General features: G+C 39.0%; 2 protein-coding genes across 19 annotated transcripts in view; both read left to right on the top strand.

The window, feature by feature from the left end:
- Positions 1–3,478, top strand: part of LOC117539583 (neuron navigator 1-like) — an 81,600-nt gene extending 78,122 nt beyond the window's left edge. Inside the window, 1 exon segment of the mRNA XM_034205799.1 lies at positions 375–3,478. Coding sequence (XP_034061690.1) covers positions 375–458 — 84 coding nt within the window. The 3' untranslated portion in view covers positions 459–3,478.
- Positions 3,479–3,926: 448 nt separating this feature from the next.
- On the top strand, positions 3,927–16,218 carry LOC117539547 (myosin-binding protein H-like). 18 transcript variants are annotated; one of them, XR_004568019.1, is made up of 21 exons: positions 3,927–4,225; positions 5,025–5,063; positions 5,438–5,491; positions 5,620–5,664; positions 5,759–5,812; positions 5,939–5,983; positions 6,078–6,131; positions 6,258–6,311; positions 6,501–6,563; positions 6,745–6,804; positions 6,989–7,123; positions 7,744–7,911; positions 11,412–11,500; positions 11,780–11,975; positions 12,433–12,572; positions 12,670–12,829; positions 13,567–13,703; positions 14,684–14,870; positions 15,001–15,054; positions 15,722–15,753; positions 15,906–16,218. XR_004568019.1 is itself a non-coding variant. In XM_034205751.1 (20 exons), exons 1-19 carry the CDS (start codon positions 4,000–4,002, stop codon positions 15,030–15,032), a joined length of 1,938 nt encoding a protein of 645 aa, XP_034061642.1. In that variant the 5' UTR covers positions 3,927–3,999; the 3' UTR covers positions 15,033–15,054; positions 15,906–16,218. The 18 variants fall into 18 exon arrangements, 1 of the variants encoding a protein (XP_034061642.1); XR_004568020.1 differs by lacking the exon at positions 5,438–5,491; XM_034205751.1 differs by lacking the exon at positions 15,722–15,753.
- Positions 16,219–16,821: the final 603 nt, after the last annotated feature.

Genomic DNA, 16,821 nt, shown 5'->3' with positions numbered 1-16,821 from the left:
TATTAGAATAGTTGTATTTGTTCAACCTAATTTCATATGAATTGGTGTTGAGCCTTGAAAATAACATTTTCAATGGGGTCAAAAACTTCCATCTCTGGCTTGCCGCACATTAAGGGAGGAAGAAAATGTAATTTACTACATCTAATCTAATCGGATTAATTATTTTTTTCAGATTGAAGGTTTTGTTTGATAAATTGTTTTGTATTTTAGTGTTATAACAAAGAAACATATGACAAATCTTCCATGGATAAACCTCAATTATAACTTGGAATGTAAAAATGGAGACAATGGTACAGCCCTGCAGCTTTGATCAACACCACTGCAATGAATCCTTAAGTATTACTGATTTCTTCACCCTCTCTTTTTTGTTATAGATGGCAATGCTTTTGAAACTTCAAGAGGCCGCCAATTACATTGAGTCCCCAGACAAAGAAGACCCTAGTCTGCCTAAACTTTGAACACAAAGTTTTCACTCAGCACTTCAAATGTACAGGTTTTTTTGTTGTTGTGTCCACTGTGCACGTTCAGGAACAAACAATCCCACAGAAAAGTCATTCCCACAGTAGGTTGAAAGTATAACTGGAAAATTCCAAATCCTTTTATTACATACAGTATTTTCAAACGACTGTTCATACTTATTGAATGAAACACTATATTGTATTCCTTTAGTGTATTTGACTGGATGACATTCACTTTAGTTCCCTTTACCAACACATTAGCACTCATTACCCTTAGGTGCTAATAGATCACTAATTGTCTCTAGACTTTAGGTGATTTCTGCAACAGCATACATGCATCATGGGATATGTAGTGTTTGTCAACAGGAGATATCCTCAATCATGGTGACTCATTTTGGAAAAGAGTATGACAGCATGATAGATGCTACTATTTATTGCACAGTTATCTGGTACATATCTACTGTATGAGTCTTTGAAGGCCACAATCGTATACATATGCAATGTTAACTTAGCAACCAGAGCAGGTGAATCGGTTACAATGCCTTAACAACAAAGACGTCACCTCAATTTCAGCAGAGGATACCGGTGCTTTTATAAGATATCATCCCAGCTAAAAAGGTCAGGAATCAGTTATTTCTTCAACTTTCTACATCATCATCTTTTTTTACAATATAAAATGACAAAAAGACATTATAGGATCAATTATTAGTATACTTTTTTCACGTAGTTTAACATCTTCTTTATCAGTTAAATGGCTTTATGTTTTTTTTAAATATACTTGCTGTCATACTCTTTTTGCTTAAAACAAACCTATTTATTAGTGATGTGAGTTTTGTCGCTGCGCAGTACCATACTATATTTTTCAAGCACTTCATTTAGCTTTACGAAGTGTCACCAATGTTGCCATGTATATCAGGTATTAGATACTTATTACACAGGGATAACACAACACACACTCTTTGATTAAACAGATTTAGCAAAAACTATTTGAATTTAAACCAGATTTTTTTTATAGGAAAGAGTACATTTGTTTCAAATCTGTTCCCCCATATTCAGAGTAGCTAGTGTATATATGATGTAAATACAATCAGGCTACATCACAGCTATTTATCTACAGTAGTATACTGAACCAAATACTGTTCTTTAACCATGCTTCTCGACTGTCATGGTAGTGGTTTAAGTTCAACTCTGAATGTAGAGAAAACACGTATACAAATTGAACATCATCAATCATCTTTTAGGTGCTTTTAAAAGAAGCCTTATCACAAAGCTCCACTGCAACACCATGTCTGAGTAGAGTGACTTTAAAGCTACCAAGGCCCATTTTCAGATGTAATGTCATTATCATCATTAAGTTACATATGGTGCTCTTGAACAACGTCCCAAATTGCTTTAGTGTTGAATAAAGATCACATAGACTTTTCAGGGTAGGTTAAAAAAGTGTTGTGTGTCCTACAGTAGAACTTTCAAACAATTAGGTCATGTGAAAAAGACCTTGAACATCATTTGGATATGTTGAAGACATTAAGTAGAGATAGTCAAGTCATGTGTGACATTGTATGGTACATCCATGTTGGTGTCAAAGTGAAACTGGAGAGTAGTTGTTCCAAGGCCAAAAGGAAAAGATTTAAACACTTTTTAAGGTACTTTGTGTAGATTTTGTATGTAAAAGATAAGCCCTAATGGAGTAATGGCAGACAGTAGTTGTGCAAGTGTTGTCAACACATTTCACCTGTTCATTTCATTTTAGGTGCTCAGACTTAACTTCACATGTACATAAATCCTGTAAATGAATGTCAGACCACTTTTATGACAGCTCAATAAGAAAGTTAAACATTTTAAATGCTATCTGAGCTGCTTTTTGCTTTATTCTTGCACAGTTAGGCTGATAACAAAACTTCAAGCTAATCTGCACCTCTGATTGGTCTCAAAAGAAATGAATGAAGTAAGGACAAGGAGCGAAAAGATGCCAAATGGACAGTGATCCTCAAACTGGTCACATGGGACTAATGTCAGTTACTGTAAATATTTCAGGTGTTAGACATAACCAGCCCTGGTCTGTTTCTGCAGGTTCCTAAAGCCATCAGCTCAAGCTTCTCATCTCATTCACTTGTTGTTGTGCCTGTTGCTCTGTAGTAGCTGTTAATTGTGTTCGCTTACTAATGTATCAGGAGGACTATGCAGCAACTTCAGGTCTGTCTTTGAGTTTTCATTTAGACCAAATTGCACCACAGGACAAAAGTGAAAGCTTGTATTAAGCAGGAGCCTTAAAGAGAGGATGATGGTTTGGCGTTGCATTGAAAACAGGGTAGATGTACGTATAGAAATTAAGCAGTTTGGAAGCTGTGATGTGTGTTTTGTCCTTGATGAAGGGCAACAAAAGTGTCATAACTGGACTTATAAATGGTCAAATGACGATAAACAATGAAACAAAAAGGTTTAAAAATCGAATTATGAGACTGAAATCAGCACTTCACTGTTTGAATAGTTAATTTTATGTAGAATCAGACCAGAAGGCCAACACAGGTTGCTGAATAGTCATATTTTTGCAAAAGCTTGTTGTGGACTAAGATAAAAAAAAAAAATGTATGCAGTATCTAATGTCACTGACGTGGAAATGTCTAGGATTCCTAAGTGTTGTAAATGCATGTAAACTTGCTGTGTGATGAGAAAAAAAAGTTAACAATAATGTAGGCTATTGTTTAGGAAATTCATGCTAGATAATGTTTTCCTTTGTAATACTCAAAATATTTGATATTTCTTTCCTTCTTTTTCTAAAGAATCCTTTGTAAAACTTAATTTCTCTATTTTGTACAGGGCATCATTGTAAAGATTGTAAATAGGGCAGCATTCTGGATGCGGCAACAATCATTGAGGAGGGGAAACAAACAAAAAAGCATCCTTGAGAAAAATGTTTATTCCTTCAGAGTTGGGTCCAAAACATGAATAAGGCATGTTTCTGAAGGCTTTCATCCACCTATCACTGGTCGTTGGAATCAATAAAATACATGTTATATTTACCTGTTGCTTCCTGTGTGTCAGTTTGACAGTATTAACTTGGTAATGGGAGATATACAAATAATATTGCATTTACTTTAGGGATGATGAAGGCACTATACTGATTGTTATAAAAGTTAAAAAAAAACAATACATTTTTTAATATGTATGTAATATAACTAATTTGTTTTTAGTAATCATAAGCATTATACCAGATACATCATGATTATAAATGCCACGGAAAAGCACGATGCAATTCAGTAATTCATGTTTGAGTGATCCGTATATTTCTTTAATTGTGTTTATGTGTTCGTATATGTTTCCTTTAAGTAGGCCAACAGTTAGCTCAGCACAGTGAGCGTTAATGAGAGAGACAAACAGTCAGGGGGGTCTGACTCACACTCATCTGTTACATGTAATTCATCAGGGGGCGGGGCTTCGACCCTTTCGGGTCCTTTATAAGCTCGCCACCTTTGCACAAATGTCGGCATTGGATCCAGTTTGGAGGACTTAACGGAGTTGGGAATTAGCAGCAAACGCCACAATGCCGTCCAAGCCTGCCCCGATCAAGAAGGCGGCGAAGCCAGCCAAGAAGGCGGAGGCTGCAGAGCCCGCTGCCGCCGAGGCCGCCCCAGCAGAAGCAGCCCCAGCGGAGGCTGCACCGGCCGAAGCCGCCCCGGCCCCTGCTGAGGGCGAGGCTGCACCTGCTGAGGCCGCCGCTGCTCCGCCAGCTGAGGAGCCCAAACCCCCCACCCCTCCACCCGCAGAAGGTAATGCACCGAGCGCAGCGCGTGATCCATGACTTACAATTAATACATTAAATTACTATTTACTTTTTCGGTGGAGAAAACACTGCACTAGTTGTTTAAAGTTTCAAATAAAGCCAAGGTATTCGGTTCACCTCACGGTAAACACGCGGTTATCTTTGAGCACACGCGTTTGTGCTCAGTAAGTGTAAAGTTGTATCATGGCAGGGTAAGGAGTCGTAGCCATCGACATTAAAGGGAAAAGCATGGTTAACTGCATAAACTGCCTGCTTCACATCACTTTTTCTCAAGTTACTGAAAGTCATACGATTTTTGCGCTTAAGGTGCGCTTTGCTCAACTTTTGCAAAACCAATGTGAACTTGTATTAACTTGGGAGGTTGTTGTCAATGTGCGGTGTTATACCTCAGTGAAAGCTCCATCTTGATGCCGGACAAACATAGGCCTACATTCCAAATTAAAGAAAAGAGTGGTCAAGGTGGAGGCACTGGCTGCTGTGCTCACTTTCCAGAACTGATGTATAATGCATATTATCAACACACCTCACATTAAAGAAAAGTGACTACTGTTTCTCAAATGTAACCTCTAATATGTGCTGCTCTCACACATGAGCTCCTGTTGCTGCAGATCAGCCAGCCGCCGATGGTAACCCTGAGATCTCAGTTACCACCAACAATATCTGCTTGTTTTAACGTCTCCTTTTTATTTTCATAGATATAACCTCTTTCATAACATTTTGAAAATGTCCTTTCATATTTTCAAAACGTTATATGTCTACTGATATCCTCTAACCCCTAATATCAGCTGCTCCGCCCGCTGCAGAAGAACCAGCCGCTGACCCTGGTGAGGCCCCTGCTGATCTGTATCTGTAAAAGTGTTAAAACTTGAACCTCCAGGAGTAAAATCTAACTGTACTTATATTGAATGTTTATGAATTCTAACCTTTAATACCAGCTGCTGCTTTAGGAAACGGCCCTTGCTGATAGAAAATCAGTGTATTAACAACTATAATGCATATTTATAAAAACATAAACCCCTTGTGGTAAAGCTAACTTCACTAATGTCTAATGCTAATATCTGCTAACCTCTGCAGCGCCTGCTACAGAGGAACCAGCCGCCGCTGAGGCTAAAAGTTTATTAACACATATCTTAAATAAGTATTAAACGTTTAACCTTACTTCACTAATAACTAATGCACCTCTAACCTTTAATAACAGCTGCTGCGCCCGCTGCAGAGGAAGCACCAGCAGCTGCTGAGGCCCCTGCTGATGGTAAAGCACACTATATAAGATCAGTGTATTAACGCAGATCTTATATATGTATTAAGCCATGAAGCTCCTACAGTAGCGGTGAAGTACACTAATATCTAACACTGATATCTTCTAACGTTTGATATCAGCCGCTGAAGAAGCTCCAGCTGCTGCCGCCGAGGTCCCGGTTGAGGGTAACAGCAGTTTAATAACACAGATATAGGTATTTAACCTTGAACCTCCAACAATGAAACTAATAACTAATGCTCCTCTAACCTGTACTATCAGCTGCGGCGCCCGCTACAGACAAAGCAGCAGCCGCCTCTGAGGACCCCGCCGATGGTAAAGCAAAGAGTGAAATAGCTGACATCTTTTATATAAGTTTATGAATCCTGATCTGTCCACCTCCAACAGAAAAGCTAACTTCACTAATATCTAATACTGATATCTTCTAACGTTTGATATCAGCCGCTGAAGAAGCTCCAGCTGCTGCCGCCGAGGTCCCGGTTGAGGGTAACAGCAGTTTAATAACACAGATATAGGTATTTAATCTTGAACCTCCAACAATGAAACTAATAACTAATGTTCCTCTAACCTGTACTATCAGCTGCGGCGCCCGCTACAGACAAAGCAGCAGCCCCCGCTGAGGCCCCCGCCGATGGTAAAGCAAAGAGTGAAACAGCTGACATCTTTTATATACGTTTATGAATCCTGATCTGTCCACCTCTAACAGAAAAGCTAACTTCACTAATATCTAATACTGATATCCTCTAACCTCTAATATTAGCTGCGGCGCCCGCTGCAGAGGAAGCCGCCGCCCCCGCTGAGGCCCCTGCTGATGGTAAAAAAATGACATGAGGCACAACAAACATCTTGAATTATTCAAATCTTCAACCTCTTACGTTAAGGCTAACCGCACTAACTGACTTCTTCACGACACTCTGATGCACAGACACATACATTATCATCTGTTACAACATGTCCCATCTGCTTAATGCACTCAGTATTAATATCTAACTTTTAATAATAGCTGCTGCCGCTCCTGCCGCAGAAGAAGGTGCTCCCGCTGCTGACGCCGAGGCACCTGCTGAGGGTAAAACAGAACATTTTCCTGCTCACTCCTCACTAAGAGAAAAAGCTTGTTTCTCTATTTGGTTGCTAGCATTGTAAAGCAGAGAGCTACGAGTAACATAACTGGACTTTATTTGATGCTGAAGCTGAGCTCTGCTTATTACATAATGCCAATAATAATGTAAATGCCTATCTAACATTAGCTGAAGCTGCTGAAGCGCCTGCAGAAGAGGTTAGACCCGAAACACCTCCCCCTCCTCCAGGTAAAAATCTACACAGAAAAGAGACTCGGTGTGATTCCATTTCAATCACATCTTCTTTGTTTATCACAGTGTGAAAGTAAATAACTGAATGAGCCCTTCTTATGGATCTCAACTTCGATTTGTGAATGATTTTATGCATTTCTGCAAATGTCAGTTGAATAATTGATTGTTTTTCGGTTTGCAGAGCCCACAAGCATCCCTCTGGATCTGTTTATTGAGGACAAGAATGACACTACAGTCACTATCATGTGGAGCCAGCCCGAGGTGATCGGAGACTCTGGCCTGGACGGATACACCATTGAAGTCTGCAAGGACGGAAGTAAGTCCTGCTTTTGACTGAATAGTTACATCTGCCCAAAAGGGGTCGGATTATTAATACCCTGTGACAAAAATGTCAGTCAGCTGACCTTTTAAATTCTGCAGAAAGCTTTTATATGCACAGCAAATGTATTTATTCCTTACTATCATTATCCTACAAATATCTACAATTACATGTATACTATTTCAGTACTTTTTAAACACACATTGAGGAACATGTTAAATTGCTGTTTTAACGCGGGCCAGCCGTATCGGTTGCAGCTGTCACAGAAGTGTCAGTCGCAGAGATACATCTCGAGCTTCCTAACTTCTCCATACAAGGAAGGAGGCATGTCAGGAGCTGCTGAGGCTCCTGTTTTTAGACTTACAGCACTAGGGTCATATCAGCAGCCCTTCAATGCAAGCTTGATTTAGCTGCGCACTCTGTTTACGCAGAGAACACCAATTTCATGTCTAATAATATAAGACCATTTGTGTCGAGCACAATCCCTCTATCAATTACAAAGCTGCCTGCAGTTTAAACAGTCGGCACACTTTCTGATAACAGTGTAATTCCCGTTATAAGGAGATATACAGCAGCTCTGTAAGTGTGTGCTTGTTTTGTGTTATCTTTACATTCAGCTGAGGACTGGAAAGCTGTCAATGAGGATCTGCAGAAGTCCTGCCGCTACGTTATCAAGAACCAGACCACCGGGGACCGTCTGAAGATCCGTGTGGTGGCCCTGAACGCCGGCGGCCGCAGCCCCTCCCTCTCCCTCCCCGAGGCCGTGCTGGTGAAGGAGGTCGCTGGTAAGAAGTGTTCACAAAGACATCTCAAAATGTGGTGCTAACAGAGTGAATGTTTCAGTGCAAACAATGACTTCTTACTCTGTTATTTACATCTGTATGACCAAAAGCATGTCCTATGTTAAAGTGTCACATCAGAACAGATTTATTATATCAAAAAATAAGCTTAAAGACATTTTTTTTAAATACAAATACTTTACTTGCAATATAAACACTTACTATATATATACTGTACAGGAATCCACAGCTTCCTAAATCTTCCCAGATAATACGTTTGATTGCATTGTATATGCACAAATGCAATCAACTGCTATATATAAAATAAAGCAAAAATGAAAGGTTCTAAATATAAAATGTTACTTTAAAAGTAGTTTTTAGGCCATTTCTCTACGATTTTTTTTTCTTCAAATGTTACTCTCAAGATGTTTGCCTCATGCACGTCATGAGTCTGGATCCTAACGTCTACACTATCGAATCACAAACAGTTATATTTTTGAAGTCCAATAAATGGGTATTCAAAATGTTAATAGGGTTATTACATTAAGAGACATGATCATTTCCATGTAATCTTATGGGATTAAGCTTTCTTTCTCACGCTGCATAGTCTATTACTTCTGTAGAGTTAAATGCATAAGACACAAACTATTTGACCCAGGCATTTTATCAGGGGGAGAGGGGCTATAAAGTGCAGTAGTCAAACTGAAGCAGCTCAGCTATGTGTTCTCTCAGCTGTGCGTGTCCTGCTGGTACATACCTGCAGGGTTAACGGAATAAAACTGTGGCCTTCTCTCACGTTTCCACTTTGACTAGACACACTGATCCTACTAACCACAACCATAACTACTTACTCGTAAAGTAGAGAGGTTTTACTAAAGCCCTACACTTCAAAGTGTTAATTATAGATGTTATATCTAAAATGATTTGTGGTAAAAATGATGATGGGACCCAGGGGGCTTTAAAAATACGAGCTGCCTTAGTTTGGCTCACTCCCAAATCATCCTTATGGGTAATGGAGAGCCGAGCAGGGAGGGACAGAAACATGATCCCGCCGGACTGGCAATATTTCAAAAGTCCATGTTCACTGGGGGGCCACCACGTATTGCAACAACTCGTGAAAGATTTCTGACAAAATTACCACAAAGCTTTGTAAAAGAATAGCTGGGATGTCGCTGCTTATTAACACAGATGTTTGTGTAACAAGGGCTTGGCATTGCATTGTGATCCCTGTTAGGACTCTGATGGCGTGTCAGGCTGCACCGCCAGGTCTGACAAATGATCTGAGACGCGAGCAGGTGGGGGGGATGCTAAATTCCAGTGGGTGGGGGGTGGTTCACTTGGAGCTCACTTCTCAGGTGACACCCAAATCTCATGACACCTCCAGAGATTCACTGTTTATTTTAAAAACATGCCACGGACTTTACAGGGAGAATGTTCATTAAGGTTAAGCCTCTCTTAATGAAGTGATAAGACTCCTAATATGCCGTATACTCCATGCTCTAATATGCATGGCCATTTTAGCTTCACATCACTCTCTTTTACTTTTTTAAACCAAATCATTTATGATCCAGGATATGTTCACACATCAGTAGCTTTCCTGCTTAATTATGTTCAGATTTTAATGAATTCTCATATGAGTAACTGAAGTACCCGATGGTGCGTCATGAGGCGAGGTGATATACTCCAGAGTGCTTTCTTTATTTAGAGTCTGGACAAATGTTGCTATGCTGGACTCAGCAGGTGGTGCTTCTCACCAAATCACTTTTACAAATGAGTCGGGGGGGCTTTGGAATCATTTCAAGTGTCACTCTGGCTAACTATCCTCATGATTTTCATTTTATGATGATTTAATGGGCTTAATACAGGATGATACATAGAGATGAGCCACCAGGGTAGATCACATCTTTGATATTATCTTACATTTTTATATTTGAAATTATTTTAATTCCCAACCTGAAGATTTACACCTCTTACATTCAATGTACTTTGTTAGATCAACTTTTTGGCAATTCTACATGTTATCTTGCATATAGGACAACACATTACACCAGTGTCGCGGACCCGTTCCGAGTGGGTCACAGATGTGTGAGTGAAGAAAAAAAACATATATTTTCTTTTTTTGGGAAAAAAGTAAAACTTTTATTTCGAAGGCCCGATTTTCTAACGCTGTGCATGCAGTAGGCGTTGGACTGGAAGTACAGGGGACCATAACCGGTTTAAAAAACTTCTGTCACGTAGTGATCATCTTCTCAATAAAACATCTTTTTTGATTTTTTTTCGAGTCTTCTGGCCAATCACAATCAAGATTGTTACCGGAAGTCCTTTATACATCCATCGGTACAACTTCAGATAAAAATGAACACTTGAAATATGACCCCCGGTTTGATGATTGACAGGTCACAGTACAATGGGGGATATCTACCCTACCCACAATTCACACAGACAAGTTCAGCTGTCAGAACAAAGTGAAAAACAAACAATGGCATTACATATTATTAATATGTCGGGTATTAATAGATTTATTAATTTTCTTCTCAGAGTGTACCAGAATGCGTAGTTTATATGTTGGTATTTCTAAAAACCTCCTGGGGGACAATCCCCTTCTGGGGTTGGGTTTTCAGCATGTGTGCCTTTTTATGTTATACAGTTCAGCTTTGATTCCATCATCTCATTAAACCTTTTTTAAAAGCATATTTTAGTTCTGTGAAGGGATATATGCACTGTACTTCACTTTCATTAATATTGTATCCTGCAAAGCGTATATATTACAGCACGATTTTTTGTTGAATAGATTTGAGTGGTTCAAATTTTGGGTCGCGATTTATTGTCAAAGGAAAAGGTGGGTCCCGAGGCCTGACCAGTTGAGAACCACTGCATTACACTAAACTGAGAAGGAAAAAACAACTGAAGAATAGTGAATATAAAAAAAAAAGAATTACGGCATTTAAAAATAATAGAGTATTTATTTTGTTAATTTTTGCAATATAAACCAACACGAAAATAACTTGAGTACGCTTAACGTAAAAAAGCACAAAATAAAGCACAGGATACAAAACATACATATACACAAAAGTGAACTATTCCGCTGTCCATCACTCCTGTCCTCAACATTATGTGCAGCTTCTCCTTTTATTGACCTCCATATCATCTATTCTTACTTGTCTTCTATTTTGTGTCGCACCTTTAACTTATCATGCGAATAAAAAATGACAGGTTTGCATCACCCTGTGGACAGATACAGAGCTTAAGAGATAAAGAACTTTAAAAAAGGGTTACTTTTACAACCAGTGAAAGCACAGAGACACACTGATGGCACCAGTGAAAAGTACCTGGCTTAGATCGGCTCAGTAGGTTTATCGATTTCTTTAAGATGTGTGGGTCACAAAAGAAGATAAGTCCTTTTGGTTCACTCCAGAAATCTCTCAACAGATCCTAACGCTCATTGTGTCTTTTTGAACGGATCCTCCAGTGATACTATAATAACTATTCATTGTTCTTCTTTGTAGATCGTCCCAAGATCCGCCTGCCGCGCTACCTCAGGCAGAGATACGTCGCTCAAGTTGGAGAGAAGATCAACCTGACCATCCCCTTCTCGGTAAGCTGAAGATCAGTGCGCTTTTTCTTTTAAATGCGTCATGAATAAAACTAAAGCACTTCTCCTAATTTCATTATTTTTTAACGTATTTATTAGATTTTGAATTGAAGTTGTAGTGGTTTTCAATGGACTGCAGCCTGGGCTTCTTGTTTAAAGATTAGTTTGTTCTCTGTGATGTTTCCGACCCCATGTTGCTATAGATACTTTGTCTTTTTATTGCAAACCTAATCTACCTACGGGTACAGATGAATGACCTGAACCTTTGTGATTTTGAACCAGGGCAAACCCAAACCTGTGGTCTCCTGGATGAAGGACGGGCTGCCCCTGGACACCAAGAGGGTGATGATCCGCAGCACGGAGAGGGACAGCATCCTGTTCATCCGCGTGTCCGAGAGGGACGACTCCGGTGTGTACGAGATGTGTGTGAAGGTGGACGACTTCGAGGACAAGGCTCAGCTCATCCTGCAGATCGTTGGTGAGCAAATATCATAATACATCATAACTGCTGCTACTTCAATTAATAATAATAATAATGACCTCTTTAATTGACTTATAAACAACTTAAAAATGATGAATTCTGCCTATATTGCAATAATTTCATAACTTCTTTTAACAGAGTAACACATTCTAATTATAATATTGGTTTTAAAGCATTATACAAATATTTTACTAAAATGCAACTATTATTTGTAAAACAATAAATGAATGCAAGTGACAAGCAGTTATAAGGCTTTGTTATTAGTAATTCAAAAATGCTTAACAATTTGTTATTATAATTATTATTAAAATGATTTTTTTAAGTGCTTATGAATATCAGTGCTTTAAGTTAATTATAACGGATATGTCTGTTTTAGGGCATTTTCCACGTGGTTACCAATCAGTTTTAGTTTGTGAGATTAAATATAAAAAACGTGCTTTTTGGCTGTTCCCAGAGCTGCCAGGCCCCCCCGCCAGTGTGAAGGTTGCTGATACCTGGGGCTTCAATGTTGCTCTGGAATGGACCGCACCCACAGACAAAGGAAACACAGACATCACGGGCTACACCGTCCAGAAGTCTGACAAAAAGACCGGAGTACGTTCACTTTTCTCTTTTACTGGCAGTGTGTGTGCAAGGTCATTATAAAGTGGTGATTATTGATAGTGAATGCTTCCTCTTGCTGTGTCCACAGGACTGGTTCACTGTCGTGGAACATTACCATAGACTGAATGCCACCATCTCTGACCTCATCATGGGCAACACCTACAAGTTCAGAGTGTATTCTGAAAACAAGTGTGGAATTAGCGAGGAGGCTACAGTTGCGAAGGAGGAATCCTCAATCGTGAAGATTGGTAAGTTCCTCTTTCATTGTTCACCCATCCCATCTGCTGAGGAGTTGTGTGTTCAGTTTGGTTGGCCTGATTGTTATTAAACTTGATGTGGTGTAGCATAGGCCAGGGAAAAACCTCATTTTGTAGAGGGTCCAAATTAAAGGCAGATACACAAATTACTATTCACTTTCATTGACTTTCCAATGGGGGACTTTCAGTCATCATGTCATTGATACTACCCTTCCAATTTAGTTTTTGACAGTTTTAGGACCACTTATGCTGCATTAACATGCTTCATCTGATAGCTAGTAGGCTTTGAACTCAGCCAAATAGTTTCAGATGTGGGCACATTTTTTAAATATTGTTTTAGGTTGGATCAGAAAATATTGGAAATGATTGATTTTGTGTTCTTTAAAGTGAAGAAAACGATTATAAATCGATTATCAAACAACTTTCCAGTTTGTTTTTTTGTCAATTCACCAATACATTAATCAAATAATTGTTGTTTGGTCCCTATGCACATTTGATTGATAATAGCAGAATTTAACAATATATCTATAATTGACAGGGATGTAATTCTACATACGCATTGCACACTATTGCAATTATGCTACCGACGTTTTTTTTTAAATACCATGGGGGGGGGAAGAAGCTTGGATATTTCTAAGAACTGTTGGGCTACCTGAGATAAGCATGTTTAAAAATGGCAGACCATGTTTATTTAATGCTTCATGTCTGTTTCTCCTCCTTCCCTCCAGGTATTGACTACAAACCTCCCGAGTACAAGGAGCGCGACTTCACCGAGCCGCCCAAGTTCACCACGGCTCTGAACGACAGAGCCACCACCGTCGGCTACAGCACCAAGCTGCTGTGCTCCGTCAGGGGAGTGCCAAGGGTACGTTCACAGTAACACTCTTTATGACCAGTATCAACCTACAGTTACACAACAATAGCACCAGCATTTAGCCGTTGAACTCTGCTGATCAACTTATTTAAAGAAACGTCCTTATTACAAATGTTATATTTGAAATTGAAAAAACTGATATTGTTCTTTATATACTACCTCTGCTTGCTTTGTTTGTCTTAAAAATTCCCAAGGCGTGGCTTATGAATTCAATGTTACCAAATCAATTCGACAAATATAAATAAAGTGGGCTTAGGCTTGCTGTAATTAATTATATTATATGGAGGGATTAATAGAAAACAAATGACTGCCTGGATACCTGGTGGTCTAAAAACTTTATAATGTGTGATTTATCCCAGCTGTGATTTCAAACTTCTGAACAATCTTGCACTCACTGTTTCCTTCACACCCACGGTGCCACTTGTCAGCAGCTGAATAACCATTATGTAGGTGGTGAGTGGACGTATTGCGATTTTCCCTCACTCATTCATCCTTCGCTGTCAGTGTGCTGGAGTGGAGAATGTGTGGGATCCTTGCCTTGTGAGCTTTTCTGTCTGAGCCTCTCGCTTCCTGTTTGGGCTCCTAATCCCACCTGCTCAACAACAACACAGTAGCATAGATGAGTCTTGATGTCTTGATGAGAGGGCTAGAATAGGTATTGCTCCTGAAAGCAGGAGAAGAGTATGATCAGCAGCAGGAGGAGGAGGAGGAGGGGGGGGGGGGGGGGGGTGTGTGTGTGACAGGTCAGCAGGGTCACATGTCAACATTCCCTCATGGGGCCCCAGGCGGTCGTCAGCATGTCAGTGCCATTAAAACTCCCAAACTGGGTGTGTGCTGTGTGTCCACTTCAATCAAAATGCTTTTTCCAGCCATGTAGTACAACTATAATTAGAAACGACATGGCTGCTTGTTCATTTGTGAGCTGAAAAAATTACATTTTGCTCACATAAGTCTGTTTTTTTTTTCTACAGCCCAAGGTTATTTGGATGAAGAACCAGATGATTATTGGAGAGGACCCCAAGTACAGGCAGATCTGCGTCCAGGGTATCTGTTCTCTGGAGATCCGTAAGCCTGGTAACTATGACGGTGGCGTGTACACCTGCAAAGCCAAGAACACTCACGGAGAGGCCATTGTCAGCTGCAAGCTGGAGGTCAAACGTAAGTCAACATCAGAAAAACATACATCAACATTTTTTAACCAATAATGGATGCAAAAATAAATCTTTTCAGTTGAAGCATTTGCTTTACCAGTATTTGTATTAACATGTAATGTCTTTGTTTTTAACAGAGATCCCGGTTCCAGATGCAGAGAAGCAATAAGTCAACATTCACATTCTCACAGGTTAGAAATCATCAAATCAAAGGGCCAACCTTTAAAATATACATGATAATAAACTCTTATTGTATTATATTTGTCTACTAAAGTTATATTATGTTCAGTTGCACAGCATGAATATTTGTGAAATCCTTGGAAGCCCAAGAACATTAAACTGGATGCTTTGGTTAGGTTGATCTATATGAGTCTTGAGGTGACATCTGCTCTCACCGTGACTTACTCTCCATACATGGAGGGCACTAAACTTGGAAAAGGTTGCTCCTGCCACTTAAAGAGTCCGAGGTAGCTCCCATAAATTCAATCTGTGAGGGCTCCCGTATACTCAGCGAGTTTGCTCACTGTAGTCACATTTCCTCGACTCAGCAGCAGCAGCAGCAGCCACAGTTAAGAAAGTGAGATACAGCAGTTTATCTGCAGGTTACTCCCTCTACACTAACAGTTTAAACATTTTTGGACCTTTATTCTGTGTATTGTTGTAGTTGTATACAATCCAAGATAAAACAATTGCTAGATAAAGCTATTTTTAAAAGTGATTAAAACATAAAAAATACATTTACTTCTATTTTGTAAGTGATTCTGATTCTCTGCTGTCTATGTATGTTACAGTGTTGACTCCTTTTTAACACCTGTTGTTGTTGTTGTTATTTGTTCATCTGTTGCACACCCAAATTAGAAGCATAAGGAATGAGGCCTTTGCAGCATAAGGTGTGTGACACTTTTAGCCTTTCTAAAACTGTCATGAACAATGTCTTGGCCCTTAAAACTACAGTTCATTTATGGAAATACGCTGAAATACAAATCAAGCAATACATATGCACCAAGTAATCAACAGTTGATTTGAACAATTTATTTTACAGGAAGGTGCTGGATTACTGGAAGAACATGTATATATGGCCGGTGACCACACTATCGAAGGGTTGTTGCCTGTGACCTCTTGCCGAGTGTTACCCTGTGTTATGATGAACAATTGTGTCACTTTATGCCTTCATCGTTCTCTACATTATTAAGTCCACATCCATGTCCACAGTCTGCTTTTCCCCAACGATGCTGTCTACGGTAACTACTGTAAATGATCTTCTTGTCAGTCTAACTAGGTGTACACCAAGACTTGTTAGGAGAACTACATTTAACATCTACGTGTTTATATCAATAAATAATTGTATTTCTGGTTTTGTTTTGTTTTCAATACAGTGTGTTCTTTAAATTGAAATCTCCATGAAAAGGGTAACAATACAACTTGATATTGTGCTTAACATAACAGTAATGATTCTAAATACCATAACATATAATGTATGCATAGTTTTAATAATAAATTAATAAAATGCTTTTAAAAATGTACAATCTTGCATTTAATTTATATAAATGTTATTATTATCGTAGTTTTGATTTATATTGATTTAAATTAGCTAAAGCTGAAGTTCAAGAATTTGATAACACTTTATAATGTGTAATTTCTGATATATTCCCTATTCATCCTAAAATTCCTTAGAATGATGTCATTTGGCGCTAAACTAGAAGACATCCATGTATCCATTGAACATGCAAAATCACATGCACACAATACAATATTTATAACGAGTACATCCTCCAATAATAAGTGAATAATAAACTGATATTTACTTCGGTTTAAAGTAAACTCCTCTTGAAGTTAGTAGAGTTACAAATAAATACTTTCATAGTTTACTTTTATATAAAATGCATTAAGCACTGCTTCTGACAGGCTGCTCTAGGGCAGAAAGCTACTGTATCTCAAAATTGAGTAAATCCCTAAAG

The sequence above is a fragment of the Gymnodraco acuticeps genome, unplaced genomic scaffold, assembly GCF_902827175.1.
Source record: "Gymnodraco acuticeps unplaced genomic scaffold, fGymAcu1.1, whole genome shotgun sequence".
Lineage (NCBI taxonomy): Eukaryota > Metazoa > Chordata > Actinopteri > Perciformes > Bathydraconidae > Gymnodraco > Gymnodraco acuticeps.
Note: the sequence above shows the minus strand (reverse complement) of the source record. Positions and strands in the feature narration are given on the sequence as shown.